General features: G+C 39.4%; 1 protein-coding gene across 2 annotated transcripts in view; it reads right to left on the reverse strand.

Annotated features, from left to right (window-relative positions):
* TRIM66 (tripartite motif containing 66) overlaps nt 1–27,116 on the reverse strand; it is a 52,529-nt gene that overhangs the window by 4,476 nt on the left and 20,937 nt on the right. For both annotated transcript variants that reach the window (XM_074585904.1, XM_074585903.1), the window contains exons 5-17: nt 26,586–26,702; nt 24,282–24,396; nt 22,785–22,931; nt 22,530–22,647; nt 20,306–21,186; nt 19,132–19,293; nt 9,849–10,121; nt 9,415–9,640; nt 6,188–6,248; nt 4,602–4,776; nt 3,584–3,891; nt 2,375–2,498; nt 822–896 (exon numbers count right to left, since the gene is read on the reverse strand). In XM_074585904.1, coding sequence (XP_074442005.1) covers nt 822–896; nt 2,375–2,498; nt 3,584–3,891; nt 4,602–4,776; nt 6,188–6,248; nt 9,415–9,640; nt 9,849–10,121; nt 19,132–19,293; nt 20,306–21,186; nt 22,530–22,647; nt 22,785–22,931; nt 24,282–24,396; nt 26,586–26,702 — 2,782 coding nt within the window. The remainder of the gene's footprint in view (nt 1–821; nt 897–2,374; nt 2,499–3,583; nt 3,892–4,601; nt 4,777–6,187; nt 6,249–9,414; nt 9,641–9,848; nt 10,122–19,131; nt 19,294–20,305; nt 21,187–22,529; nt 22,648–22,784; nt 22,932–24,281; nt 24,397–26,585; nt 26,703–27,116) is intronic.

Below are 27,116 nucleotides of genomic sequence, written 5' to 3' on the forward strand. Positions count from 1 at the left end.
CCCCCAAGCAGTTCTAAAAAATGATGTGCTGAGATACTGGCTGCGGATACTGTGGGAAGTAGTCTGCCAAGAGTGACTAAAAATATGCTACTATGCACTCTTTTTAAAGTTCAACAAAAGTCTTTTTCAATGGGCACCAGCTAGCAGGATATCCCACTCCTTAAATCTTTCTGGGTCACAACCTACTTCTTAGGTAACGTGTTCCATAAATCCATTGCAACCTTTATTAAGTAGAATATTTTTCATATTGTTATTTGGACTATTCCTACATATAAAACCTTTTTCTTTCTCTCATTTTCCTCCTCCAACTTTTTTCACATTGTGTTCTATTGTTACAATAGCGTGAATCTACATCGTCCGTAAAATAGCCAGTTAATATTGCAAACGTTTGGTACATGGATGAAACAGTAGTCTCTACATCTTCCCCTGAACACAGCCATTTTACCACCTTTGTGCAAAACGCCAGAAAAGAGGGAGTCCGGGGTTGTTTGTAAAGCAGACCTCTCTTATGGCAGTGCAACATTCTCCATGCAGCAAGTCAACTTTCTTAATCACTGGAAACCCTCACATACCTTTAGTATCCTACCAGCATTATAAATCGGCACTCAGACCTGGCCTGAGAACATTGGCCAGCATTTACCTGCCTCTGACCTGGCACCTTCAAAGCACTTGCAAGAGGGAAACACCTACCCTTCCCGAGGAAGCAATACTGTTCAGAAAAAAAGCTAATGCGTATCTTTCAAGAAGACAAAGGGGAAACTCTCAAGGTGTGCCAGGGTATTCTTTGAATTCCCTCTGACCCATGCCTATGCAGTACTTACCAGGGGGCTGACAGGTTCATGAAATGGGAGGCTCATACTACTGCAGAACAGGGAAAGCACCAGCTTTTCACACTTCTGTAGAAGCCAAATTTGAAATACATTTTAATTCCAACCAAGTCAGTTTCATTCTTTCCCGTAGTTAATCAATCATACTAACAACAAGGGGAGTTTTTATGTAGTCTGTGCATTTCTGATGCAAAATGGCACCTGGGGGAAATTTTGCCTCATAACATTTTTATAGTTTGAAAGTGAGTATAGTCAAGAAATGCAAGAAAAGAATCAGTATGAAAAATATTTTTATGTGCATGTGTCTTTCCTGGCAACTCTTGGGAATTCATCGCTATCACAATTTCCTTTCTGCACTCCAGATCTATTCCTTGGCTCTTGACTAAAAGAACAGCAGCAACAGTGTGGAAACAGCTAAATGGAAAATGTTTCACACTGTTCATATCCATTCATACAAATGGAAGTTATGTAGTTGGTAGCACTGTATGAAAACAGTTCTGTTTAATCATCATTAACTTGTAAAATACTTACAATAGTGTTTGTTTTTTTCACTGATACAAAAAAATGCACTACAAAAACATTATAAGCCATGTTTGCTCATAAGCAATGAATTTCTAATCAAGTCCATTTTCTAAATAGAACCTCACTAATCAAGACCCAGATCCCAACTATTTCTGGCCCGTTGTACCCAATCCAATAGAAACAGGCATCACATCAATGTCAAGAAGTTATGTCCACCTCTTCATGAACAGAGTAGCTCAGGTCTGGAAACAGCATGGATGAATTTAAGCCTCAGTGCTCTAAGAATCATTGCTGTTGTCTTTATGTGTGGTGCTCAGATTAGACGGGTGCCTTGTTCTAGGCTTCATTTGTGTAGGGCCAGCTCAGCGTCTGCACTCAGCTGTGTGGACTTAGCCTCCCTGTCCAGCTGTCACCAATATAAACAGGACATTTATTTGGAACTTGTGGCTTACAAGTACGAAGTGGACTTTAAGAAAAGGCAATTTTCATGAGATATTTGGTAGAGGAACTGGTAATGGGGATGTAATGAGATAAGCTTTCATCTAGGCTGAGTTAACAGTGCCTAAATGTCATCTTCAAGATTAATGTTACACATGAAGACTGTGTGATGATTTCAAACCAGCTGAAGGTCAAAAAGTGTCTACGTCACAAAAATGTCATTGCAATTGGCCTAAGTAGATGTCTGAGAAGGTGCCAAGTCTTAAAGGAAAAAGATTCAGTGTCAGAAAGCCAAGCAAAGTTGACTAAGGGAAGATTGCTCTGCTACTGAGTGCAACTACCCTGTTCAAAGGAGAAAGGAATTCCAGATCTGCCTGTTTCATCATTCTACAACATGGCATTCATTTTAAAATTGAACAGCAATGTCTAGATAGAAGAGACTGATACAACTGAATGCTTTTGTTGTATTTACTACTCTCTGAAACGTTCAAGTAGCAATCAAGTCAAAACCGTCATCTTTCCAATGAAGAGGCAATGCTGAGATCATATGTCCTTTTCTAAATAGTACAATATATGGTTATTCCCACCTTCTGGTCACAGTCACCAAGGCCATATTGTACATTACAGCTGTGGCTGTAGCGTGTGTTTTCACAGTCATATTCTACCTCCGGCTTCACTGGATTACGGCAAAGCGTGCACACCCATTCTCCCCTGCAAAACAAGAACCCAAAACTTGTGTCAAATTTTGATATCCACCTTGTCAAATAACAAACCTCAGGAATCACTGTATTTGGAAACAAGTCTGATCCTTAGCTAGTATTCTGCAATATCAGGGCCTGAATAACTATAGATGAAGGTATATTACAGAACTATGAATACAGAACTTTAGTAAAAGGAATTAATTTACTTCATTAAAATTTAACTTTGCCTAGGAAGTTTATTTTAGAAGGAAAAATTGGCTTTCACTTTGTTTTGAAACTACAGAGGTTTAATAATGACTTAGCTGTTAGAGAAAAGAGCAAAAAGCCAAGAGATGGAAATGCCTGCTTTTTGAACAGAAAGAACAAACCAGAATCTCCAAACTACTACTATCTCACAACGTATTTTTTACAGCTGAGGCAGTTATTTGGGTTTGGCACAAATGAAGTAGCCTCTGGTCCCACCTGGTAATGATTTGTAACAGAATTCAGAATTATACCCCACCAGTAGTGCACATTATTCAGCCTCACTTTTAAAGTTTGGTATGTGGACACGTAGCTAATTCTGGGTCTTTGTCACATACAATTTATTTGTGACAAGTTGCTAGGGAATGTGTGTCTTAGGAAAAACCAATGTCCTAAATGCTTCCACAAAAGCCCCCAAAATCCTAGATTTCCCATAAAACTGGACAGAAAACTGAATAGGAACTCACTGCTTGCCCTTTCCTTGTGCTAGTCACTGTTCTTGCAGAGAAGAGCTGACATCTACACCACAGATGTTACATGAGAGTTCGGATTTTAGTTTTTTCCAGTAAGCCCTCATAATGTTTTTAAAGCTCAGGCCTACCACCTCCTTTGTTGTACTGGCCAGCTAACTGCAGAAAGGGCATACATGGCTGGAAACAGTTCTTAATAATTCATGTAGTTTCTAGTGTGTAAGACAATTATTCCCTTTGCAAGAAAAGTAACAAAAAAGGCAAATGGGAGATGCAGTCCTTGCCTTTGTGGAAGGTTGACACATACAGCCCTGAGGATATATTCTGCCCCAAGGCAGTGAGCAGAAACTGAGCACATTAGCGAAATGTCATACATACTCACACTGGAAAGCTGAGCAGGGCTGGAACATGGCAGGAGAGATGGAAGACCTTGGGGCAGTGATCACAGCACAACAGTTCTCCTCCATTAAGACACACAGCACAGAAATCCTCATTTTCAATTGGATTGACTTCCTGAGTAACTGGAGATTTTTTCATGATGGAGATGCCATTGCTGAGCTTCTGATCAACAGATGCAGGATTCACAGGAGGAGATTGTGTCTGTCCTGCAGCCTGGGATATGAGCAGCTTTCTGTCCTTTGAGTTCTCCTCTTTGGATTTCAGTACTTCAGGTGGACTATCTTTATTTATCTTAAAGGAAGAAAAATTTGGGATCACACAATCATCATTTTCATATATAAGCATATAACAGCAGTGGTTATTGGCAGACAAAATGGTTTCTCTGCAGCGAAGTCTACTGGAGAGGGCACTGGGGTTCAGATCAACATCTGCCACTGTCTGGCCAGGTCACCTTGGTCAAGTCATTTCCTCCACATACCACAAAGTTGTAACATTGTGAGAGCTGTACAGATTTCATATCACAGATGATAGAAACAGGATACTTTACAACCCTATTTGCAAATTTTACTGTAAACAACTCACAGGTCTCTGTGGAAAGAAATTCACAGTCAAGACTCAAGCAATGGAATACAAAGCTTTTAAAAATCTGTTACACCGTGATTTCTGGAATCGGTTCCTAACACTCAAATATGCATTTGGGTCAGTTTTTAGCTATTTATCCTATATGTGTAACTAGACATATGAGCCAAGTTGTTTGCTAGAATACAAAAACACTACAGCTATCCAATCCCAGAGACAGAGTTCTCAGAAATGGAAGTATCGGAGAGCTACACAGAAAACTAAAAGCTGCATCTCTACTATTTCAACCCATCACAGAAATGTCCAAGGCTGAAATGAATCAACAGACTTGTTCAGTGTAGAATAACTTTCAGAAACTGTGGGTACAAGCCAGTGGCATAAAGGGCAGAAAGCAGGTAAAGCCTCAAGGAAATACCACTCACCTTTATAGACATACTTGAAGACTGGGTCCCACATTCAATTATCAGGAGGAAATTTCCTTCCTGCTCATTGTCCTGTGGCTGGAGCTTAAACACCGGGAGCTCCCCTGCTTCTGATGTACATATTTTCAGACGTTCCAGTCTCACATAGGGGTTCTTCTGCTCCTTAGGGCCAGCTCTACAATCAAAATGACACATGGTTAAATTCAGTCTTATTTCACAAAATTCTCCTCCCTACCAACTTTCAACATTTTTCACACACTATTGTTTGTGTTTCTTTTCCTCTGTAACTGTGACTCCGCTGGCTAAACACTGAAATGGTTTTTCGCATGCCAATTCTTTAAGAAATGTGAATGCAATAATTTTAAATTAATCATATGTGTAAATGCATTACTAACTTCTGTGCTAAAACTTTGCCCTGCTCCATATATTTTTGTTTTAATTAGTCATAGAATCACAGAATCATTTTTGTTGGAAGAAACATTTAAGATGATCAAGTCCAACCGTTAACCTAGCACTGCCAAGTTATGACTAAACCATGTCCCTCAGCACCACATACATCTACACGTCTTTTAAATACCTACCGAGTACAGGGGGATGATCACTTCCCTAATCCTGCTGGCCACACTATTTCTGGTACAGGCCAGGATGCTATTGGCCTTCTGGGCACACTGCTGGCTCATATTCAGCTGGCTGTTAACCAATACCCCCAGGTCCTTTTCCACCAGGCAGCTTTCCAGACACTCTTCCTCCCCAAGCCTGTAGCATTGCGTGGGGTTGTTGTGACCCAAGTGCAGGACCCAGCACTTGGCCTGGTTGAACCTCATACCATTGGCCTCGATCCATCGATCCAGCCTGTCCACATTCCTCTGCAAAGCCTTCCTATCCTCACACAGATCAACACTCCTGCCCAACTTGGTGTCATCTGCAGACTTACTGAGGGTGCACTCGATCCCCTTGTCCAGGTCATTGATAAAGGTATTAAACAGAACCAGTTACAGTACTGAGCCCCGGGAACACCACTTGTGGCCAGCTGCCAACTAAATTTAACTCCATTCACCACCTTTGTTTGGGCCCGACCTTCCAGACAGTTTTTTACCCAGTGAAGTGTACGCCTATCCAAACATAGGCCCTTTCCAATTTAAGTTGTGCTTGATGATATTTTTCAGTGTGGCTGGCTTCAAGCAGGAACACAGCACATCATTAACTTTACTTTAAAATATTATCACAGCAGTAGCTGAAACGAAAGTTTTATAAAATTGTTGAGATAATGTTAATCCTGTACCCATTATATTTTTTAGGTTTAATTGGGGCTAAAGAGTTTCTAATTGTTCAAGTGAGATAAGCCTGCAAATATTTATTCATTATGGAAAATTACACAGAATAACAGAAATACATGAACTCGCCACTTGTTTTAAATTGTTGTTTTCAAGTTTAAGAGAATACTTTGCAACTTTCAAAATCCTTATCTATAAGGAATCTTGCATTCTTTTTAAGTTCTCTGTTATCATTAGGTATGACGAATTTTCTAAATACATGCATAAAATTTCATGGCCAGTGCTTTTGTATAAAAAAAAAGACTCTTTTACCTGACATTCTGATTGCTTTTCATATCCATTTCAAAATGTTCCTTTTCACAGTTATTGGAATCTGGAACAGAAGATAAGAAAATGAATAAAATATTTATAATATCAGAGTCAGATTAGGGTAGAAAGTACTTCAATATTCATGTACTTTTGACTGGTGTTTAATATGAGACCATAAGTGAATTATGGAATCGTTTAATCTATATGTATAGAAAACGCGTATGCTATTTTCTATTCTGGGATACAGTCTTTGTCTTTGTCTTTCTCTTTTGCTTTTAACCACAGCTTCTGTACTGACTAGGAGGAGCCTTTCCAAAATATTTTGTTGAAATGTTTACATACCCAGGGAATTATATATGTACACAGCCATGCCATGTTCATCCATATACATGGAGCAACATAAGTAATCCTCTTTTGCTATACAGCCTTCACTTGAGAAAAACAGAACTACTGAGGTCTGAACCCTTAAGGCTCAGGAAGTCTCTGCAGTCTTCTGCTCCATGCTAAGAAGCTTCTGGATAATTCTAGTTACTTGAAAACAGGAAGGAAATTCTGTCTCCCATCTGCCACTGAGGGAGGAAAGCTACACTGTATGATTCTTTTCTATCTTCCCAATGCATGTAACAGACAAACATATGAATGCAAACTATCCATTATATAAGCATGCAAGTAACTAGTTTTTGACTGATACTAGACACAAGAGTAAAGAAACAACTTTGGAGAGATGAGATGGGGTAGAGATGAATGCCCCAGTGGATGCCCACATAAATACCAGTGCACTGACAAATTTCATAGTAACTCCTTCTTTTCTTAGGAATTAGTTTGACATAGACAACACTAACAACAAAACAAACCAAATATCATGACTATCTGGAGATAAACAAGTGCCAGGAAAATATGCTTTTTTAAAGAAAATCTAGCTCCTGTCAATGGTACCTAAGTCACTGCTTGAAAGCAACACTCCATTGTTCCCAGCCAAAGGAAACACTTTACAATCAGACTGACAAGGAAAGGTGCATTTCATGTCACTTCTAAAGTGTTATTCACTTGTGATTGTTGCTCAGATGAAGGGTGGTAGCGATGGCTCTGGACAGAATTACTACAGGATGACTGCACACTGAGTCACCCTTTCGTTGCACGCTGTCAGAGGATGTTCCAGTGGTGCTGAGTTCCTAATATTAATCCACATTTCCATCAGTAACTTGGCTCATGAAATGATAGTAGCTATAAAATTTGTGGAAAACACTGAACTTAAGGGATTTCAAACATTGTGGAGAACGTTTATAATTAAAAAATGATCTTAATACATCAGAGAAAAACATATCTCTTAAATCAGTAAGACTGAATTGAGATAACTGTAAGTATTATGCTTATGAAGGATCAGATGAATGTAATCGCAAAGGAAAATAACTGACTAGGGAACTGTTCTGTAGAATGAACTAAGGGTTAATGTGGACCATTCACTACATGCAAGTCAACCACATAATGCTGCTGCAGTGTATTACCAGCAGTGAGGAATGTAAAACACAAGAAGTTGATACCCTGGCTCTGCATAGCACCCTGGAGGACTCAGCTGCAGCACTGCATTTGGCTGTGGGCAGCACTCCTTAACTGCAGACAACCCAGAATAGCACAGCAGGAATGAGGTGGTTTCAAAAAATCGCAACTCTGACCCATGAGGAGAGGCTGAAACCATCAGATTTGTTTAGTCTAGGAAAACGAAGGGGAGGGGAGGGTGTTTATGCAAGCCATGATAAGAAGAAAAGGAGCTGTAAGAAGGAAAATGATGAAATGATGTACAGTACCACATCCCTTGGAGCTAGGATAAGAAGTATTTTCTTGTAAATTAAGCTGAAATGTTTAGGTTTGATATTAGAAAAGGATGAGTCATTGGAGCTATATACCAGAAGCAGTGGGGTTTGGCAGCGCAGCACTGCTGAAGCTAGTAAATCCTACTGAGAGCCACTAGCAAAGATAACGTTGCCTTTGCAATAGCGTTAATCTCTCTCACTGGTGCACACTGCTTACAGTGACTGTATCTCCTCAGGTCTCCCCCCACTGCACGCCATTAAACAGTGAGAGCAGGATGGGAATTGCTCACTCCTGATCCTTCCTTGTGAAAAGGGAGCAGCATTGAATTCAACACTCTAGTCTTCCCATTCTGTTGCACAACAGGAACTGCACTTTACACAGAGCAAATCTGTAGCATCCGTTATAGATAGTGAGTTTCTGTATGTTGAGGCTGCTTTCTGTGTGTAGTGTCACGCAACCCAAACCAGATACTACAAAGCTGCTCCTCTCAGAGACACTTAAGCCTGACTGAGGCACAGTTTTTTAGGGTTGCGCCTGATTCTCACAACTCACACAAATGATTGTGGCATTGTTGTCACAATTTGGCACAGTACATATAAGAGAAGACAAATACATTTCCTTGGCTCACTGAGCTAGGCCTCCTTTGTACTAATTAGAATTCTCTGAATAAAAATACAGCACAGAGATAGAAATATTAATTCATCTTTTACAGAGAAAAGCAGCCAAATATTGGCATAAGTCACAGGATAACAGCTTGATCCTGCAATCCCTTGCTTGCATGAATAGCCCCATTGACTTTTAGAGTTTGCAGGAATGAGGCTTTACAGTGTAGCACAAGGATGCTGGCAATTTGCCCATGAAAAGAGTTAAATAAGGTCTAATTCTCCATTAAGGCTGAAGAAATAGGCCTTGGCTGAAGGGAATTTTCCACAGTAGACAGAGCCAAGCAAAAGCATATACTGTGCAATATAGTAACCTAGGAAAAGTTTGCTATGCTACTGATGTGAAGGACTTAGCAGAAGGCACATTACATTTTGGAAGTAATTTTTTTTGTTTAATTAAATTTGGACTCCTCAAACCAGCTCTTCAAATAGTCATAACTGCAGGTCTCATTAACAGGAGTGCTTCTAAAAGAACTGATACTCCAGGTCCTTCACACAGACACACTCGTTTCTGGTTCATATTTAAAGGATGTTACAAATGCAAGGAATATAATTTCCATGTTTTTCCTCCACAAATGAGATCAAACACTCTTTTCCATTGGATTAAGTACTCTGATAACATTTGAAGCTTGCTGGAAAAGCACATTTATACGTAACTACATTAATAAGGATACTGCTTCGCAACGCTTGCAATGCACAGTGCTAAGAAAGAAAGAAGGACCAAAAACCTAAATGAAATAATGAAAAGCCTGGTACCTGCTTTGCTTCCAAGCTGTCTCATTCTGGCATTCACAGGCAGGAAATTGTTGCTGAGCAGTTCAGAAGGAGAAGTGCAATGTTGAGATTTTTTGATCGAAAGATTAATAGGCTCTTCAAGCACTTTTTGCATAGAAAAAGTTAATTCATTAACTGCATCTTGCCCAGCAGTGTCCAAGCTATTTTCTAGAGGATGATCTGCAGTATTGAAGTCTTCATTTTCCAGCTTCGAGAGGGGCCAAAAAAATACCAAATTTTATTATTAGTTTTATTTATTTCCATCTTAAGAAAATAATTTGTAATCAGTCTTCAAGTATCAGATAAGGAAAACTTTATTTACTGAAATAGCTGCCTTGGACTGACTGACTAACAAGAACAAGTTCTATCAATGAAAGTGGATTTCCTTTCAGTAAAGGAGTTTGAGCAATTCCTACCTTGCACTTAGTGCTGCCCTGGAGTGCATCACCTGGTGTGAGGCCAGCAGCAGCTGCAAGGCTCAGGTCACTTGGAGCTCTGCCCAATGCCAAGCTGTAGCTGGGGACCGACTCTGGTGGAGCATCGCAGTCACAAAGGGCGTTTGGGGATGGACCAAGTGTTACAGCAGCTGCACCTTGCGTCTGTAGATCGGCCGAGCTAGACAACCTTGTTGAAGGTAGTTCCATTTCTAAACTGTTTGAAAAGCCCACAATGCTTAAGGATGCGGAATGCTGGGAAAATAAAAAAGAAAAAAACCCACAAAAACCAAAACAATGTTAATAAGCTTTTCAGTAACAAAACGCTACTCTTCTTTCTATAATGGATGAGATAGTCTGTTTCAGCTACATGTAATCAACCAGTTGTGTCACGAGGCCTTGAAAGTATCCATTGTAATCTTATATCACTTCCAAAAGCTCTAGAGTTTCCATCATTAAAACTGAAAACTGGACAAGGAGACACCTAGGCTACTCTTTTGTGATTTACAAAAAATGTCTTCCTTTGAAGAAGGAATCAGTCCAAAGAATCCTGATTTTTAACTTCCTACAATGAATGCGAAATCTAAGCATGTAGAATATTGTAGTAAATCAATCCTTGATAGAAATCCTACTAGCTTCCATTAAGTTATTCCACAAGAAATAAGATTCAGATCAGAAACTTTATAATTTTATTCAAAAATCATCATAACACTTTATTCAGAAAGAAGATTCAGAAGAAATAAGGTTCAGGTCTGACACAAGTGGATAAAACTATTGTTACTGTTAATGATGCTGAAAACTTTGTGCTAGTTTGTGAGTCTGTCCCATTAAAACCTAAGGTACTTGCCCTTTAAATATCATAGTGTAAATCCAGAAACATCCTACAGGTATTAATGAGGAAAGGATGTACATGTCTAGTTTCCAAAGAAAGGGAATATTTACCAAAGTCTCTGAAATAGTTTTAGCAACATGCATTTTCTACTGTCCCATGATTTGTCACTGTCAAAACCACAGAAATACAAAGCAAATCCAGCCACCTAGGTGACTTCCTTAAGCTGCCTTACTACCAGGAATGTGTGACTGTACTCAAATCAGGACTCTTCTAGCATCCATATGAAGCAAATATAAGCAGTCTTAAGAAGTATGCAGATCTTTGTTATTTGAATATGTAAATTTCCATGTATTTCATCATAGTTAATTGGTGTTTCACCCTTGATAATTGACTGAATAAATCCTTTTCAATTGACTACAATACAGTAAGGAGCACTCATTGTAATATAAATCAAGACAAAAGAAATGTGCTGATTGCATCTGAATTAGAGTTTAATTTCATTGTTCTACTTATTTTCTGACTTAGAAGTGAATCTGAGACAGGACCCCTTTCCTAGATTTAATTAGTATTTTTCTCAACTGTTATTCCATTTTGGATTTTGATACCTTTGTCAATCTTAATCCAACAGTGGTAAACACAGTAGTCTAGATTGAGCTGTCAGTTGTGCCTGTGTAAATCCTACATAGCGCCAAAGAAGTCAGTCTTGAATTCCTCTGCTTGCAATGCGTATCACCTATGTGCTAAGAGAACACTGCCCACAGACATTTCCACCTAAGGATGTAATTTAATTTCCTTTTCCTCAATTTGCAATAGATGCTACAGTAGAAGCTTTGCCTGAACAGTGACTGCTTATATTCAATGAGACAAAAGAGCCTGCATTTGAGACAGAAAGAGGTCATCTCTTCTGCAGTGCTAGGGAAGGTTTGTGCCGTTCACACAGTGCTCTAGTAAGTCTGCTTTAAACAGTACTTTCATGTAGAAGGGACCCCAGAGAGTACTGGGTCTCTGCAGCCAACGTATTGGCCGTTTTCCTCCTTTTGAAGCAAATGAATGTCCCTACATCTAAACTGTCTGAGCTATAATAACTTCTTGGAATGAGCTGGAACTAGTCAAACACATTCTTCCTACCTTACATTTGAGCTGAAAACTAGAACACAGCAAATGAGGAAATCCATTGGTGGAGGCAAAATTTTCCATATACCCTGTCTGATAGAGCATTCCTAAGAATGCTCAGGTTTCAAACCAAAGGAAGATAATGTATGTCAGACAGGAATCCAGCTTTCATGGTCACATTCTGAAGAAGTCCACAAAGATCAAAAATGTTCATTTGCTGTCATAATTTGCTTGTGACAAGTTCCTGCAGAGGCAGTGACAAACGTGGCCCATTCCTTTTCATTCCATCATTTATTTTATCACAAGCCTTTTTCAGATAACAAAATATACACATGAATTGTTCTCATAACACTTACAGAAAATAAAAAAATAAGCAGAATTCGTGCTTGAATGGAACAGATGGACTGCAATTAGCCTTGCCTTTTCCCCTTATTTCGAAGTCCATTGTGAGCATTAATTAGGGCCCTGTGAGGTAGTTAAATACTTATTTAGCCAGATTCTCAAAAGCATGAAGCATCCACAAATTCCTGTCTGACTCAATAGGAACTACCTAATGCTGTGCTCCATTGGAAACGGGCATGCTGAGGCACACACGTGGTAGGCACACCACCCAAAGCTGCACAGCAAGTTAACTGGAGACCTTGTGGCTATTCACTTCTCATCACTACACTCATCTTCCTTTACTTATGTTACAAGCGCGTGCCATCATCTATTACGTAGTGAGACCTGACCCTGTGAAGACCTGTCTGCGTGTAACTGTATACACTGCAGGCGAAACGTTAGCCCTACTAAGACAATGGTAGGATTAGTCCTGGCTTCAGTGAGACAAGTTCACTTACTGGGACTAGTCGCTGGGACGACTCTTACTGCAGAAAAAAAAAAGAGACACGCGCATAAGACTTTGTTATAACTAAAATTTTTAGAAAGGTGAAATTCAATTTCATTATATGGCTATATCTTTTTTACTCTTCTGGTTAGCATCAGTTTCTTCAGAGATCTTTTTAGATTATATAAGCCAATATAAAACCTTACTCTTGTTAAAAAGAAAAAAGAGTAATGAGGCCATCAAACTGCCATCTGTCTTTCCCTTGGGGCAAAAGTTAATTTTGTGGTTATTTTAATGATGAAGCAACATTATGATCTTTCAGTGCAAAATATTAAAACTCACAGTTAAGAACAGACACATTCCATTCTGATCCATGAAGCTGCTGTCAAGTGTGAAGTGAACAATGCACTGGGAACAAGGCTCATTAATAGCCTATTAATTCACTCCCTAAAATAATCATTTCTTTTGCCATTAGCAAAAATTTCTCTTTTCCCTTGACAGTTCAGCTAGTTTTTGCAAATGGGATGCCTTTAAAGAATTGATCTCTTTTTATAAAAGCTCTATTGCTTTTACATTGCACCCTTTGAACAACAACAAGTATTAATTATGCTCTTGGGTAGAGGGTGGCTTCAGCTGTAGGTTATTTGAAACTTTTGACATTTTAATGTACAGCCTGGCATATCAAACTACATCTGTGTCATTATAAATGGAATTCTCATTGTCTCAAAATTAATTTTGGTCTGATGATCCTTACAATATAATGGCAGCAGCATTACCACCCCAAAATGCCTTCTACCACAAATTTCATAGCTATGGTAGTGAAAGGTAAGAAGAAAGAACATGCAAAGTGCCTTCAGAGAACAAAAAATAAATATATTGTTCAGTTCAAATATTTCTTTGATCACTGTTGCATTTAAAAAGGTCCAGTGTAAACATGCAGCACTAATACAGAAGAATTCTGAGAAGTAAATACTTACCTTGAAACACTGGGACTAGGATTTGTTAGGATTGTTTTGGCAAAATCTCAAGGCTGTTGACATTAAGTGTCACAGATAAAGAAAGCTAAAACTAGGAACTGCCAATTCTCTTTGCTATAAGAGAAATAACACGCTGCAAATGGTTGCAGAGTAATGAACGGCTGCTATTAAGTGGAGCAATCCCCCTGGCAGCTCATTATGCTAGGAGGTTAAACAAACGTACTACTCCAATCCAGTTGTTTAACTCACCGCACACAGCAGCACTGATAACGCAGCATACACATGCTTCCTATTAGTATTTCCCAATTTCAGAATAGAATCCAAAGGATTTCCTTTCCGTTTTTATGAGAAAAAGAATCCATATCTTCCTTAACATTTTGTCTGAATAAACTGGAGCTGGCTTAAGGCGGAAGGAGGAAGAGATTGTATGGAGCAAGCAGCATCATGTTTTATTTATCCTTTTTTCCAGGTCAAAGGAAAAGGTTTTGTTAAATTAACATTCTGGGAAATGTACCTAATTGCATTAAGCATGAACACATTTGTGCTGTAAGCAGCTCAATTCTTTAAAGTCTAAAAATACTCTGATACTTTAGGAATTTGCAGGACCCTAAATTTCAGGCTGTTATCATTATTTTCTTCACCTCTAATCCCCCTAAAATTAATAGTAATTAGAAAAAAAAAACAGCAGCAACAAACCAACCCCAGTCCCAAGCTCAGATTCAAACTCCTAGGGTCAGGTATTAAATTATTATTACTTTCACTCACTATGTAATCACAACATGCTGAGTGCAATACTAACAAATAAAACCTGCACTGTGCCCCCAAACTGCTCTCCCACAAATTTCAAATGCTTTTAAAGAAAACAAAAACAAAACCAAAAACCATTAGTTAAGCATTTGCCACCGAGATGGAGGAGTTGTCATTAAGAAAGTTTAGGACAAATGTTTTGGGGCAAAATACCTTAGATTGCCACCTAGAGCTGGGATAGTATATCATCAAAGGATCAGTTTGTATTCGTCTGTTTCTTATACCCTTTCCTAAGTATCTGCTATTGGCTACAGCTATAAATGAACCAATACAGTAACAGTAACAATTTACTTGTTCTGTACTTGTTGAAAAATTGTTCAGTAACAATTTACTAATACAGTCCATGACATATTCAGAAATTTATTTTAAGCAGAAGGTGAAATAACAGCTCAAGGTGAGAAACCCTCAAAGGTTGCTAAGGAACATAACCAAACCTGAGTTTGACAAATGCTGTCCAATCTACTCACAACTGACCAGCATCCCAGAAGGCAGAACCACGAGCGCCCAAGCCAGTTAGGTTTTTAGGATGAGCGGGGATGGTACAGAGTGTTCCACTGCCCAGGACCCAATCCAACAGCTGGACAAGACAAGAAATCCTCCCTCCCAGAAGTAAAGGCCCTGCTCCTAACTAGAGAAAGGGGTGCACTTACAGAGTCTGAGGAGGAGAGATGTCGAGCTGGCCCTGCAACAACGCCAATGTCTGTTGCAGCAGTACCTAAGCCTCAAACCACAAATTTTTGCAATAAATGTACAGTAATTATGACATTTCTTCAAATGTTAGGTACAGGCTTTAGACCTCTTGCTCATCACAGCCACAAATGACAATTAGGTACATGTAAGCAAAACAGGGATTGTATGCCCTTTATTACTCCTGAAAACACAATTAGGCCAAAAATACCTTATTATTCTCACCTCTGCTCCATAATAGATGGCCTCTCCAGTCCTGTGTGCAAATTAATAACTCAATATCATACTATGTAAAAGCAACAGGAGGACCATATCACTGCAGAAGGTTGGTAACTTTGGTAATCCTTTCCACAAAATTGTTAATCTGATTGAGTACTCACTCCCTCACACTGCAACTTAGAAATTCAATAGCTTGTATAAAATCCATTTGCTAGAGCTTGGCACAATTCCCTAGAACAAAAGCGCGGGTATCACAAAAGTTATTATGAGATTTGTCCTCTGTCTTGCTGGCATTGTTACTGGAGAGGCTGGGTATCAGACAGGCATGGAGAGGGAACAACTCCACTATCCAAACCAGAGGTCACAGCAACATGAGTGAAGTATACTGACAGGGGACTGTGAAAAGAAAAATTTGCACATAGACAGAAAACTTCCATTTCTAGTGTTGCATTCTTAAAAGGTGCTAATCAAGCCCAACATTATGCTAAGTGCAGTACTTGACATATCAATCAATGGTCTAAGTATAGAAAAATTTATTTTGCACAAAGAATTCAATTCACCGGGAAAGAATAGTTACGAAAAATACACAGGAAGACAGAAAGGCTGACAAAATACCACCATTAATGTTCCAAAAACAGTGAAACAAATGAAAACAAGCCCACACATAAGTGAAGTTACACGTTTAGATACTAAAGTATACACATGCATACACAGCAGGTGAGCACAGACAGGAATTACTCCAAAGTTCAAAACAGCAGTAGCCTTGATGCCAATGTTTCTGAATGACACAAGCTAGAAAGCCCTACTTTATATGTCTAGAAAGCCAAAATTCGCTCTGCTTAGTGAAGCTAGATTTAATTTTTGTCCTGATAGATGGTGAAATGTAACACACTAGGACATTTTACAAGTGTGTGAAGTGTTACATCCCTACTTCTCTACTTCTGCTTATTAATAACCAGCTTTAAATGTGAGGGACAAAACACAGTACTCATCAGAATAACCTGAACAGGCATTCTTTGAACTCAAAAGCACTCACATGGCATACGAGTGTCTCACACCGCGGTGTAACGGCTGCACTAGCACTCGTCTGGGACGATCTGAATAACGTACTTGTGGTTTCCCCGTTCATGAGTAATGTTGTGATCCCAAACTATTAATAGCATCTGCTCTATATTGCTTCATACATAAATATGATCCTGTATGCAGACAATTCATCTAGTTATCAGCCAATAGTATCAAATGCATACTGTAAACATGTTTCAAAATTAATGCACAGATGTTTAATTACATGAGCAATCAAGTCATGCCCCGCTCCGAAATAAAGGAAAACACTGGGCTAATGGAAGCCTTTATTTTTTGACAGATCTTGGCAAACATATCACTAAACAGTTAATTCTGAGTTTTGCTACATCCTGGTTCATACTGCTTTCTCTTTAATGAAAGAATCTCATCAGCCAGCGAATTACCTACTCCAATAGGAATGCCGCGCACAACAAAGGCTATCAGAGTTCAGCAGAACTGCAACAGGAGGCCAAGAAGTCCAATAAAAATTATTCTCCAAAAAGCAGAATACAGTTCTTCTCCGGGTAGCAAAAGGTTTCTCTACCATTTTCCAAGTGCAGTATTTTAGACTTCCCCACATTCACTTTTTCCATGGCCACCAAGAACTTGAGAGAGATGACACGTTCTGAATACAGGCCACATGAAAGTAAATGGACAAACACCTATCCAGAAATTTTTGTCTGAAGATGAGTGTGAAAATATTAATCAGGTGAAACAGAGATGAGAATGAAGAGACACATGCCCTTGTTCTTGAACAAGAACTGATCTCCTATTTAAACCAGATCTAATCATCAGCAAAAGCTTCTTTAAACAGTATTCATGAAGAAAGTATTTCAAGAGTTTCCTTACTGTGCTGTTTCCCTTCATCATTTCTAATTAGCCATTGACAGAGCTTCAGTACATTGTGGCTTCATCCCAAACAGCTCATTACAAGAGATAAATACAAGCAAAGATGGCATACTGTAACTGTTGAAGGTCCTCATTTCTTGCAGATGTACCAGGAAACTAGTAAAAAACACAGGGACATCTGTGCTTTCTGCACAAGAGCATTCACTTCTCAGTACCATTAGAAAAATTTCCTTTTTCTTTTTTTTCCCCAGGAGTCTCCTCCTCTTGCCGCCTTCTCAACTTGTACAGCAACGAAACAGCCCTTCTTCCTTTTTTTTCCTCCTCCTTTTCCCATCAGATTACACTAGTCTCTCTCTTGCACATCTGCTTCCATTTTCTTCCCTCTTTCTAACTTTTCTTGTTTAAGCTGTTGAGAGTAACCTTCCTTTACAGGTACAGAAGACAAAGGACAGCTTTTTCCACATGCATGTAGAAAAAGTCTCTGAAAGCTAGTTGGTTAGCATCACCATTCATTTTCACAAATGAGGGTGTGGCTGCATTACAAGAAAAGTAAGTGCTCAGGTTCATGTTCTTGCTCAGGCCTTAAATACACATCTTCAATTTTTACAGTCATATCCTAACGTAAATGTAGCCCTACCCTAGAAAATTTGCATAGCTTTCCTCAGTCCTGTGCTCTGTCATCAGAAGTTAAGGGAGATCTGCTTCCACATGTGGAAGTTCAGAGCCAGAAAGCATCATCTCAGAATGTTGTGTTACCATCAACCTAATCTAGAAATTCCATCACATCTAAAAGATTAAGTTAGCAATTGTAGATTTCTTTGTAGCTTCAGAATCTGATTTGCGTGTTGCTTCCAGAGCCTCAATAATCATTACCTTTCTGTGTCTCTACAATTCCCAAAAGGATCTCCAACAACTCTCCGAATGGGCATTGCATCATAAATATGCTGGATCAACAAAGCTACATATCAAAGAACGATAAAATAATAGCCTTTTGGAGGCTAGTAAGGAAAGACAATTCTTCAACAATATTCCACACACAAATTTCAAGAAAAAACACCAATGAAAGACTTCTACATGGTACATGTCATGAGTCATACACCCAAGTACCAAACAAATCTGAGCAACCAGAATATAAAGCACTGTTTGGAGTGTTTTAAACAAACTGTATGGAGAGGTAAAAGGCAGCTCCTCTGCCTCAAATACACAGGTGATATCCAGAGCCACCAAGGATCTACTGATAAAGATGAGCCCTCCTGGTTTTGTTTATGCTGCTGCTTCAATAGGGCCTCACAGTAGGTGGAAGGATCAAAGCATGACTCTATTATGTGCTGAAATATTCTAGAGATACAGAAATTATGATTTTCCTGCTTATACACGAACAAGGAGAAGGAGTATAACAGAATTATATCCCTTTCAGACACCACGTCTTCAGTGTTGTTATTTCTGGGGCAACTATTTTGAAAGATGTTTCTCAGGCCTGATTTCATCAGAATCTCTGACTCTTTTTTTCAAATTAACTGCTGCTAGTATGGTAGTTAGCAAGTCCTGATAGTTAAATCCCTAGAGATAGGGACTGGACAGAATTTACTCAATAAAGAAGTAGGTCTTCTGTTTATTTACCAGTTCACACAAAACAATCATGCCAGCCAGATCTAAACACTACCAGCTTATAGAACAGTTGCTGATCCTGGCTACGGCGCAGTGTAGGTATCTTACTGGGAGATGCGCACGAGGTTAGGCTATGACTGTCTTCCAAGATTTACAAGCTATTTTGTCAATATTTACTGTATTTTAATTTTTTCAACCTGATTGCAAATTTCAATGCCATATTATATTCAATATTATCAGCTCATGTTTTCCCTTTAAAATATTTTTTTAAAAAGTTCTTTATACCTTTCTCACTGGATGGAAAGCTGATTGTTGCAATGGGCTCTCAGGGGAGTGACTGCTGACACTGGCTTCTTCATCTAGTAACTGTGACAGGGAGGGACTATCACGTTTGTCAAGAGGAATTACAGGCTTCTGGGCATCAAGTTCAGTGGAACTCTCACAGACCTACAAATCACAATTAAGAATTTATGTCTTCAAAATCTCAGAAAGAAAAATGGTAACAAATTCACATGAACGCATAGCATACGCAATATGACAAGACTGGAAATACTCTAAAAAACCAAAGATGTTCAAAGTAAACCTAACGAGAGAGATAAATGAATAGAGAAAGATTTCTCTCAAACATTAATGAATTCAAAAAAATAAAAAAAATCAATAAAGCTGCTGAAATGTACAGCTATTCCAGAAGCCTGCAGTCTGCCCCTACAGGTAAGCCACTTTGAGAGCTATTCAAGGTGGGAACTCCCCAGAATTTACACAACGGGAAGTCCAAGCCACCTTTCTACTGCAATCCACACTGTTTTGAATGAGTTTCAAAGACACCTTATTGTGCACCCTTATCTGCCTTGCAGTTTGGATGCTCACCACCAAGCACTGTCCCTTTTTCAAAGGCAGGATTCTTATCAACAGAGGAAAGGGGGAGAAATTAGCCGTGCTGACAAAACCGTAACAGAATAGCATGTATGAATACTGATGAAAATCTTAAAGAACATGATGCAGTAGCAAGAGCAATTACTAGTAGAATGGGAAATAACTCTCAGACCGAAAAAAAGGTGTTCTTCACTCCCTTTTCGCTAATTATTCAGAATCAAAAGGCAATCTTTTTCAAGGACTCAGGGCTTAAAGTTTCCAGTAACAAGGAGTTGAAATGGAGAGTGAGACCACTGCAGTCCTCCAGTTACCTATCACAAAGGAGGAATGACAGTGCTTTTATTCTCCCAACTGCTGCTCACCTTGTGTATTTAGAGATTCAGATCTTTGGGATCCAGGTTGTTTATGCAGCACTTTACAGAAAATTTTGGCCCAATCTGCATGAGGCATGAAGCCTCTGCTGAATGCAAACATAGACAAGACAACAACAGAAAGTTCAACCAAATACATGAAATCTCAAAGACGTCTCCCACTTCTGAGCTTACATTGACTAAATGCAATAGGAAAGAACTTTCAGAGAACTTACTTGTGCTTCATCTTGGATTTGTTGCTGAACTGGGGCTGGCTGCCTCACTATGTAGTTGATTTGACCAACTATGGTCTGTTGAACGTGTTGAGGTGGCTTGGCTTGGTTCAGCTGCAAGCTGGACTGTCCTTGGGCCTGCAGAAGAAGCTCCAGATCCTTTTTCATCTCCTCCAGCTCAAATTGGTGGTGCATTATGTCCAGGCTTTGCTGGATGACTTGTTTGTGGGTGTTCTCATTCTGATCTGATGGTGGTGATGCCGGTGGCTGCTGCTGCTGTTGTGGTGGCTGCTGCAAGTGGTTAGCTTTTATCTTCTGGAGATGACCAAGTTGCACTTGCACAGTTGATGTCTGCAAAGAAGCCTGTGTGCGGAATGGCTGTGGATGGCTCATGTGAACTTGCTGAGCTTCATGTGATACAACAGCATAACCCAGGGGCGCAGTCTGCTGGGATGGTAAATGCTTTCCCATCCTCCTGGACACGTTCTCTGGCTCTGACTGTGACTGCTGTTCCAGCCCAGACTGTGTTAGCTTCAGAGGTTGGGGGGCATCCCTTTGCTCTTTGTCATGTTGTTGCATGCTGTACTGCAGAGGAAAGTGCTGCTCACGCACTTCTGGAGGTTGCTGAAAATTTTGGTGGCGGTTTATGTCTTGGTAAGAAGGCTGAGCTTTGTTTGGGTGAGGTACACTGAGGCAGCGTGAGCAACACACAGGTGTAGGACACTGAACTGCAGGTGGAAACTGATGTAGCTGGCTATTCACAGCATCCAGCTGTGACGCTGGTGAACGGTGCCCATGATACAAAGAGGCCTGTAATCCTTGCACATTTCCACAGAGTAGCACATCTGAGTGAGAAATGTGTCCACCTTCCATAGTGAAACCTCCTAGAAAAAAACAGCAAATTTACTCCCTCCTGTGATCTTGACAAATTTACAGAAAAAAAACTGTGAACACTGGCCATTTCCTTGTCTTCATTTCAAATATAAAAGATATTCAAATATCCTATCCAAACAGTCCTTCAACATACCTTCATGACAAATTTTTCAAGATTTTTCAGTGACTTAATATCACACCAAACTTCCACTGATGTCAGTGGAACTCATGGCTGAATTACCAGCAAATGCTTTGAAAAATTGACCTTAACTTATTTTTACTGATGGATATAGCTTATACTTTCATTTTTTACTAAAGTACAAGCATATCTTCTCATCCATAAGCACAAGTACAAAAGACTGCTTCCAGGGTGAAAGTGACAAAAATAAAAGAGATTGATGGTACGTAGGTGAGAATCGTAAAAGCTAGAAATAGAAGTGACCTATGAACCGATCTTGTACATGCTTTTAGTCAAGAGAAGATTGTTCCCTGTAGTACATTTGACAGTGTTTTACCTCATCTAGTTTTAAATATCTTAGAATGGGAAGCGAACCAATCTTCTAGACCATTGATCAGCCCACCTAACTGAATTTACTGTAAAAACCTACCGCAATTGGGAAATTTATAGCTGTTGGGAAACAAAGTCAGAGTATGCACAATCATTATATAAGTAATACTGTAATTATTATACAGTCAATGTCTTAAAGCCATCTTTGTGCCTGTTAATTGTAAGTGTCTGAAGCACTGCTCAGGTCCCTTGGCCACTAAGATACCAAAGGATGTGCGGCGCACAGGCATGACTAACCCAGCTGCCCCTGGGTAAGGCAGAGGAAATTGCACAAGGCCGCCTGCAGATACTCCATTTCATCCAGGGTACTCCTTACAGGACTGCCAAAGTCACGCTGTTGTACAGTGCTGTTGCTTGCTGGGACAGAACTGAATTACAAATACATTGGGCAAAGTCAAGGCTGTTTGATAGCCACTGACACTACATTTTAAGTAATTTCAGTTATTTGTTTAGTCCTTCACAGTGTTTCCACTAAATTAGCAGTTATGTTCTTACATTGTGATTTTGTAAGACCATCAAAGATGATATTTATAGAAAGTATTTCTAGGCAATGTTTATAAGGTAATATTTATATATAACAATGTCTTTTAATAGGTGAATTGATATAACTGGAGGGAAAAAAACAGGAAAGTTCAGCCACACTAGCTTTTCTTCAGAACATGTCAAGTACAAAACTGGAAGTCAAAACAAAAAAGGAGAGCACTTTAGGGAAAGTACTGTATTGTCTATATCTGTCTGGTCTAGCTTTGGGCACTTGCCTAATAAACAACAACATAATTTTCTTACCCAAGTTGGACAGTTGTTTAGTCCAGTAGGAGGGATCCCAAGTAAATCTGATCTTCAGAGGAGGGCCTATGTCTGTGTTACAGTTTGTCTCTAACAAGCGCTGGATCTGAAATACAATCTGGTGACAAATCAAAGGAGGATGATTTTATGATAAAACATAAAAAATGTTTTATTTGAGAAACACTAAATCCTTAAAACAGTTCTGACATTTACTGCACAATTTGAATTGACTGAGATAATAAGTATCGTTCTTACCAGTTCTTTACTAAAGAGAAATGGGATGCTGTTTTTACTGCACACTGCCCAGCTGATGAAGTTCTGCACATGTTCTACCTGTCTGCTTAAAACCACAACACTTTGCAGTTGCTGCTCCAATTTCTGCTTCCTTTCACTGGTGATTTTCTGTTAATAACGTGAATCAGTAGAAGATAGTTGTCATTCTTCAGACACACATAATGCATACAATCATTGGCACTACATTATGCATTATTTGCAGGGACACTCTTATTTAGAATTATCTTTAAACCACCAATCATAAAAAGAAAGCAAATCCTATTAAACAGATATGTCTGAATTCAGGAAGAACAATGACTCCTCCAGCAGCAACCTACATCATTCTGGCCTTGGTGTAACAGAATAAAGTAACTCAATAAAGCTGTAGAAGTTGAATCAAACTTGCACCTGGACCGCTTTCTTGACTCTTACAATACAGAAGAGACCCAACAAAGAATATAAAAAGGGCAGAAGCATGCAGCATTTCCTCACAATGGTCTTCCAGTCTCCAGCAATTCATGATTTAGGCACCACAAGGACAGAGGCTACATTATCACCCTCAGTATATTTTTCTATGCGTTTGTCCGTAACTACTTGTGAACCCACACACAATATCTTGCAGCAAGGAGTTCCACACTCATTTACTATTTATGTAAAGGACAATCTTCCCATGTTTGATTTGAATCCAGCACCTCCTGATGTCATTTTGTGCCCTCTACGTGCACTTCAACAGAGCACTGTGCATATACTTCAAGCGTGTGCACAGTTCGGTTGTGGTTATAGGTAAGTCAGACAAACACTGAAATGTTGTCAAAACACATGAACACTTAATTTACTTAATGTTTAATCATCCTGAAATGAGAACATACGTTCCTCTTTTTTGTAAAGCTACTTAGCTGAGTAGTCATATTTGAGTCAAATATGTAAGTTCAAAGGTAGCCAGCAAGTGCTGAGCGCCCTGTCTTTCCAACACCTGCTAAAATTACCCAAGAATAACTGAGAACTGGAAATTCTGATCAGATCTGATAGCAATTTTGTGCCCAGCACATTTCAAAATAAAATCATATATACTTCATCCAAAAATCAAAGAGTCAAACCTGCAGGCTCTGTTACAGAAAGTATACCAGAGGATTATTTTCAAAACAGAATATTAAATGTGCTGCTAGTGGTCTTCTACAAATTAATCATTAACATCAAAAGCTTGTTTGTTTTGTAAGTACTCAAAACATGCACATATATTTTCTGTAACTGCATTAGAAAATGTGGTTAATGCATGATAAGCAAACATTTTGCCACTTCTTCCTGAATCTGTCAACTATTGATTCCACATAAAATTCTGAAGAAAAAAAAAAAAGTAATATTTGATAACATAAGCAAAGGGACAATAATTCTCACAGTCCCTATACTTCCCATTGACACTGGGATTAAATTTAGTTTAGTTTAATTTCACAAGATACCACAGAGACTAGCCTTACTTACTTCAAGTTGTTCAAGAAGGATGTTCGTTCGTTTATTGATTTCATTCATCAAAACCATCTTGGCCATTTTTATTTGATTTTCTACCTTTTCGTATAAATGTTTTACTTCAAGTAACCTATAGGTAAGAGATATACATCCCTGGATGAGACAACTGGTATGTCAATTATTCAGAGCTTAGTAGTTATTTATTACAAGAAGTGATCTAACAGTTGAGAGAGAACTCCAAAGAAGGTTGTACCATTTCCTGTAAATTCTCCCACACTTCTCTCTTCAAACACAGAATGGTTTGCATTGGAAGGGACCTCACCATCCTCACTGTAAAAAAATTTCTTCCTTATAACTAGTCTAAATCTACCCTTTTTATTCTAAAACCATTACCCCTTGTCCTATCACAACAGGCCCTACTATAAAGTTCATCCCCATCTTTCTCATAAGCCCCCTTTAAGTACTGAAAGGCTGCAATAAAGTCTCCCTGGAGCCTTCTCTTCTGCAGGTGAACAACCCCAATGGTCTCAGCCTGTCCTCATAGGAGAGGTGCTCCAGCCCTCTGATGACTTTTGTGGCCCTCCTCTGGACTCACTCCAACAGGTCCATGTCCTTCCTGTGCTGAGGGCTCCACAGCTGGATGCAGTACTCCATGTGGGATCTCACCAGACTGAAGTAGAGGGGCAGAATCAGAATCACCTCCCTCAACCTGCTAGCCACACTTCTTTTGATACAGCCCAGGATGCAGTTGGCCTTCTGGGCTGGGAGTGCACATTGTCAGCTCACATCCAGCTTTCCATCCTCCAGTACCCCCAAGTCCTTCTTGGCAGCGCTGCTCTCAATCCCTTCATGCCCAAACCTATTTCGATACCGGAGGTTTCCCTGACACAGGTGCAGGACCCTGCACTTTGCCTTGTTGAACTTTACGAGGTTCAAATGGGCCCACTTCTCAAGCTTGTCCCTCCCAATCACATCCCATCCCTCAGGCATGTCAATCACACCACTCAGCTTGGAGTCCTCTGCAAATTTGCTGAGGATGCACTTGATCCCACTGTCTATGTCGCTGATGAAGATATTAAACAGTACTGGTCCCGATATGGATGCCTGAGGCACACCCCTCATCACTGACCTCCATCTGGACATTGAGCCATTGATCACTACCCTCTGAATGTGGCATGCTAATCCAAAAAACTTTCAGTTTATTCTAGAGTATAAATAGTATAAATACATTTGTACTCTTTCAAGGTGTTTGAAATGGTTTTATTAACACAGAAGAGAGATCCAACAGCTAACAAATACATAATCAGTAGCCGATTATATTTTTATATATTTTTATACTAGTCTGTACTGGAATTGCATCTTGTTTTGACGTTTCTTGAAGAAAAAAGCCAACAGGATGCTGGGTTGCATCAACAAGGCCATCACCAGCAGAGATAAAGAAGTCATTGTTCCTACTCAGCACTTGTCAGGCCACCCCTGGAATACTGTGTTCAGTTTTGGTCCACGCTATACAAAACAGATGTGGACAGGCTGGAGAGGCTCCGGAGAAGGGCCACAAAGATGATCAAAGGACTGGGAAGCCTGTGATACGAGGTAAGGCTGTTAGGATTGGGTTTGTTCAGCCTTGAGAAAAGAAGGCTTAGGGGAGACCTTATCACCATGTTCCAGTATTTAAAGGGTGACTACAAAGCAGATGGAGACTCCCTTTTTACAAGGACTCACGTGGAAAAGATGAGGGGTAATGGGTACAAGTTACTCCTGGGGATATTCCAATGGGACACAAGAAGAAAAATTTTCACAATGAGAACAATCAGACATTGGAATAATCTCCCCTGGGAAGTGGTGTATTCCCCACCATTGGACACTTTTAAGATTCAGCTGGACAGGGTGCTGGGCCATCTTGTCTAGACTGTGCTTTTGCCAAGAAAGGTTGGACCGGATGATCCTTGAGGTCCCTTCCAACCTCATGTTCTGCAATTCTATGATTCTAGGAAATAACGTATTTTAAAAACAGTCTTCACTTCTAATCTTTTCAAATTCTAGTTAGGAAACAGATTATACAAAGAAATCTTAACTCTGAAGTCAGCTGTCACATGCCTTATAAGGACTATGGAATCATGTATTACAATGTCATGACTTGTCAGTATTACTCAAACATGAATTTGATATTTTTAATCTTACTATTATTTCCTACCCTCCATGGAAAAAAAAATACAGCATCTGCATTTACTTCTGTTAACTTACATTTAGCGAAAATAATATTTTTACTCTTCAACCACTTTCAAGAAAAAAAAGAAAAAAAAAAAGCATAGCAATTACCTGTCTTCGATCTGTTTAGCTGAAACCTGAATCCCATTTTTTTTCTCTTCCACTTTAGTTATGACATTTTCCAGGATAACTCTCTGATTCTGCAAAGCTTCATCAAGGTGTCTGAACCTGGGAAAGAAGGGGAAATTGTCACACCTTTTTTTTTTTTTCCCTGTTGATAAGTAATCAACTTATCAGTTGATGAGTTATGGGGACCAGCTGCCTTAATAACTGTCTAGACATGGTTCCCTCATCTCACAAAAGGTGTCACTGTGTATAGACAGTTCCTTCCACGGCTCTCACACTTCCAAAGGCAAGCAGCACGCCTAAGCTTTGCTAACTCTGGCCTTGTATGGTCATGATGTCTTTGACAAACAGACGTATTTGAACCATGCTAAGTATTGAGTTCAACTTGTGCCTTTGAGCACAATCACGAGGAACTACATCCATACACGGTATCTGGGCAGACAATACAATTGGGAAGGTACACACTGCTGAGAGCAGTGAGTGATTCTGTGGCGGCAGTAACCCATGTGTTACACT

Source organism: Larus michahellis, chromosome 4 (genome assembly GCF_964199755.1).
Source record: "Larus michahellis chromosome 4, bLarMic1.1, whole genome shotgun sequence".
Classification (NCBI taxonomy): Eukaryota; Metazoa; Chordata; class Aves; order Charadriiformes; family Laridae; genus Larus; species Larus michahellis.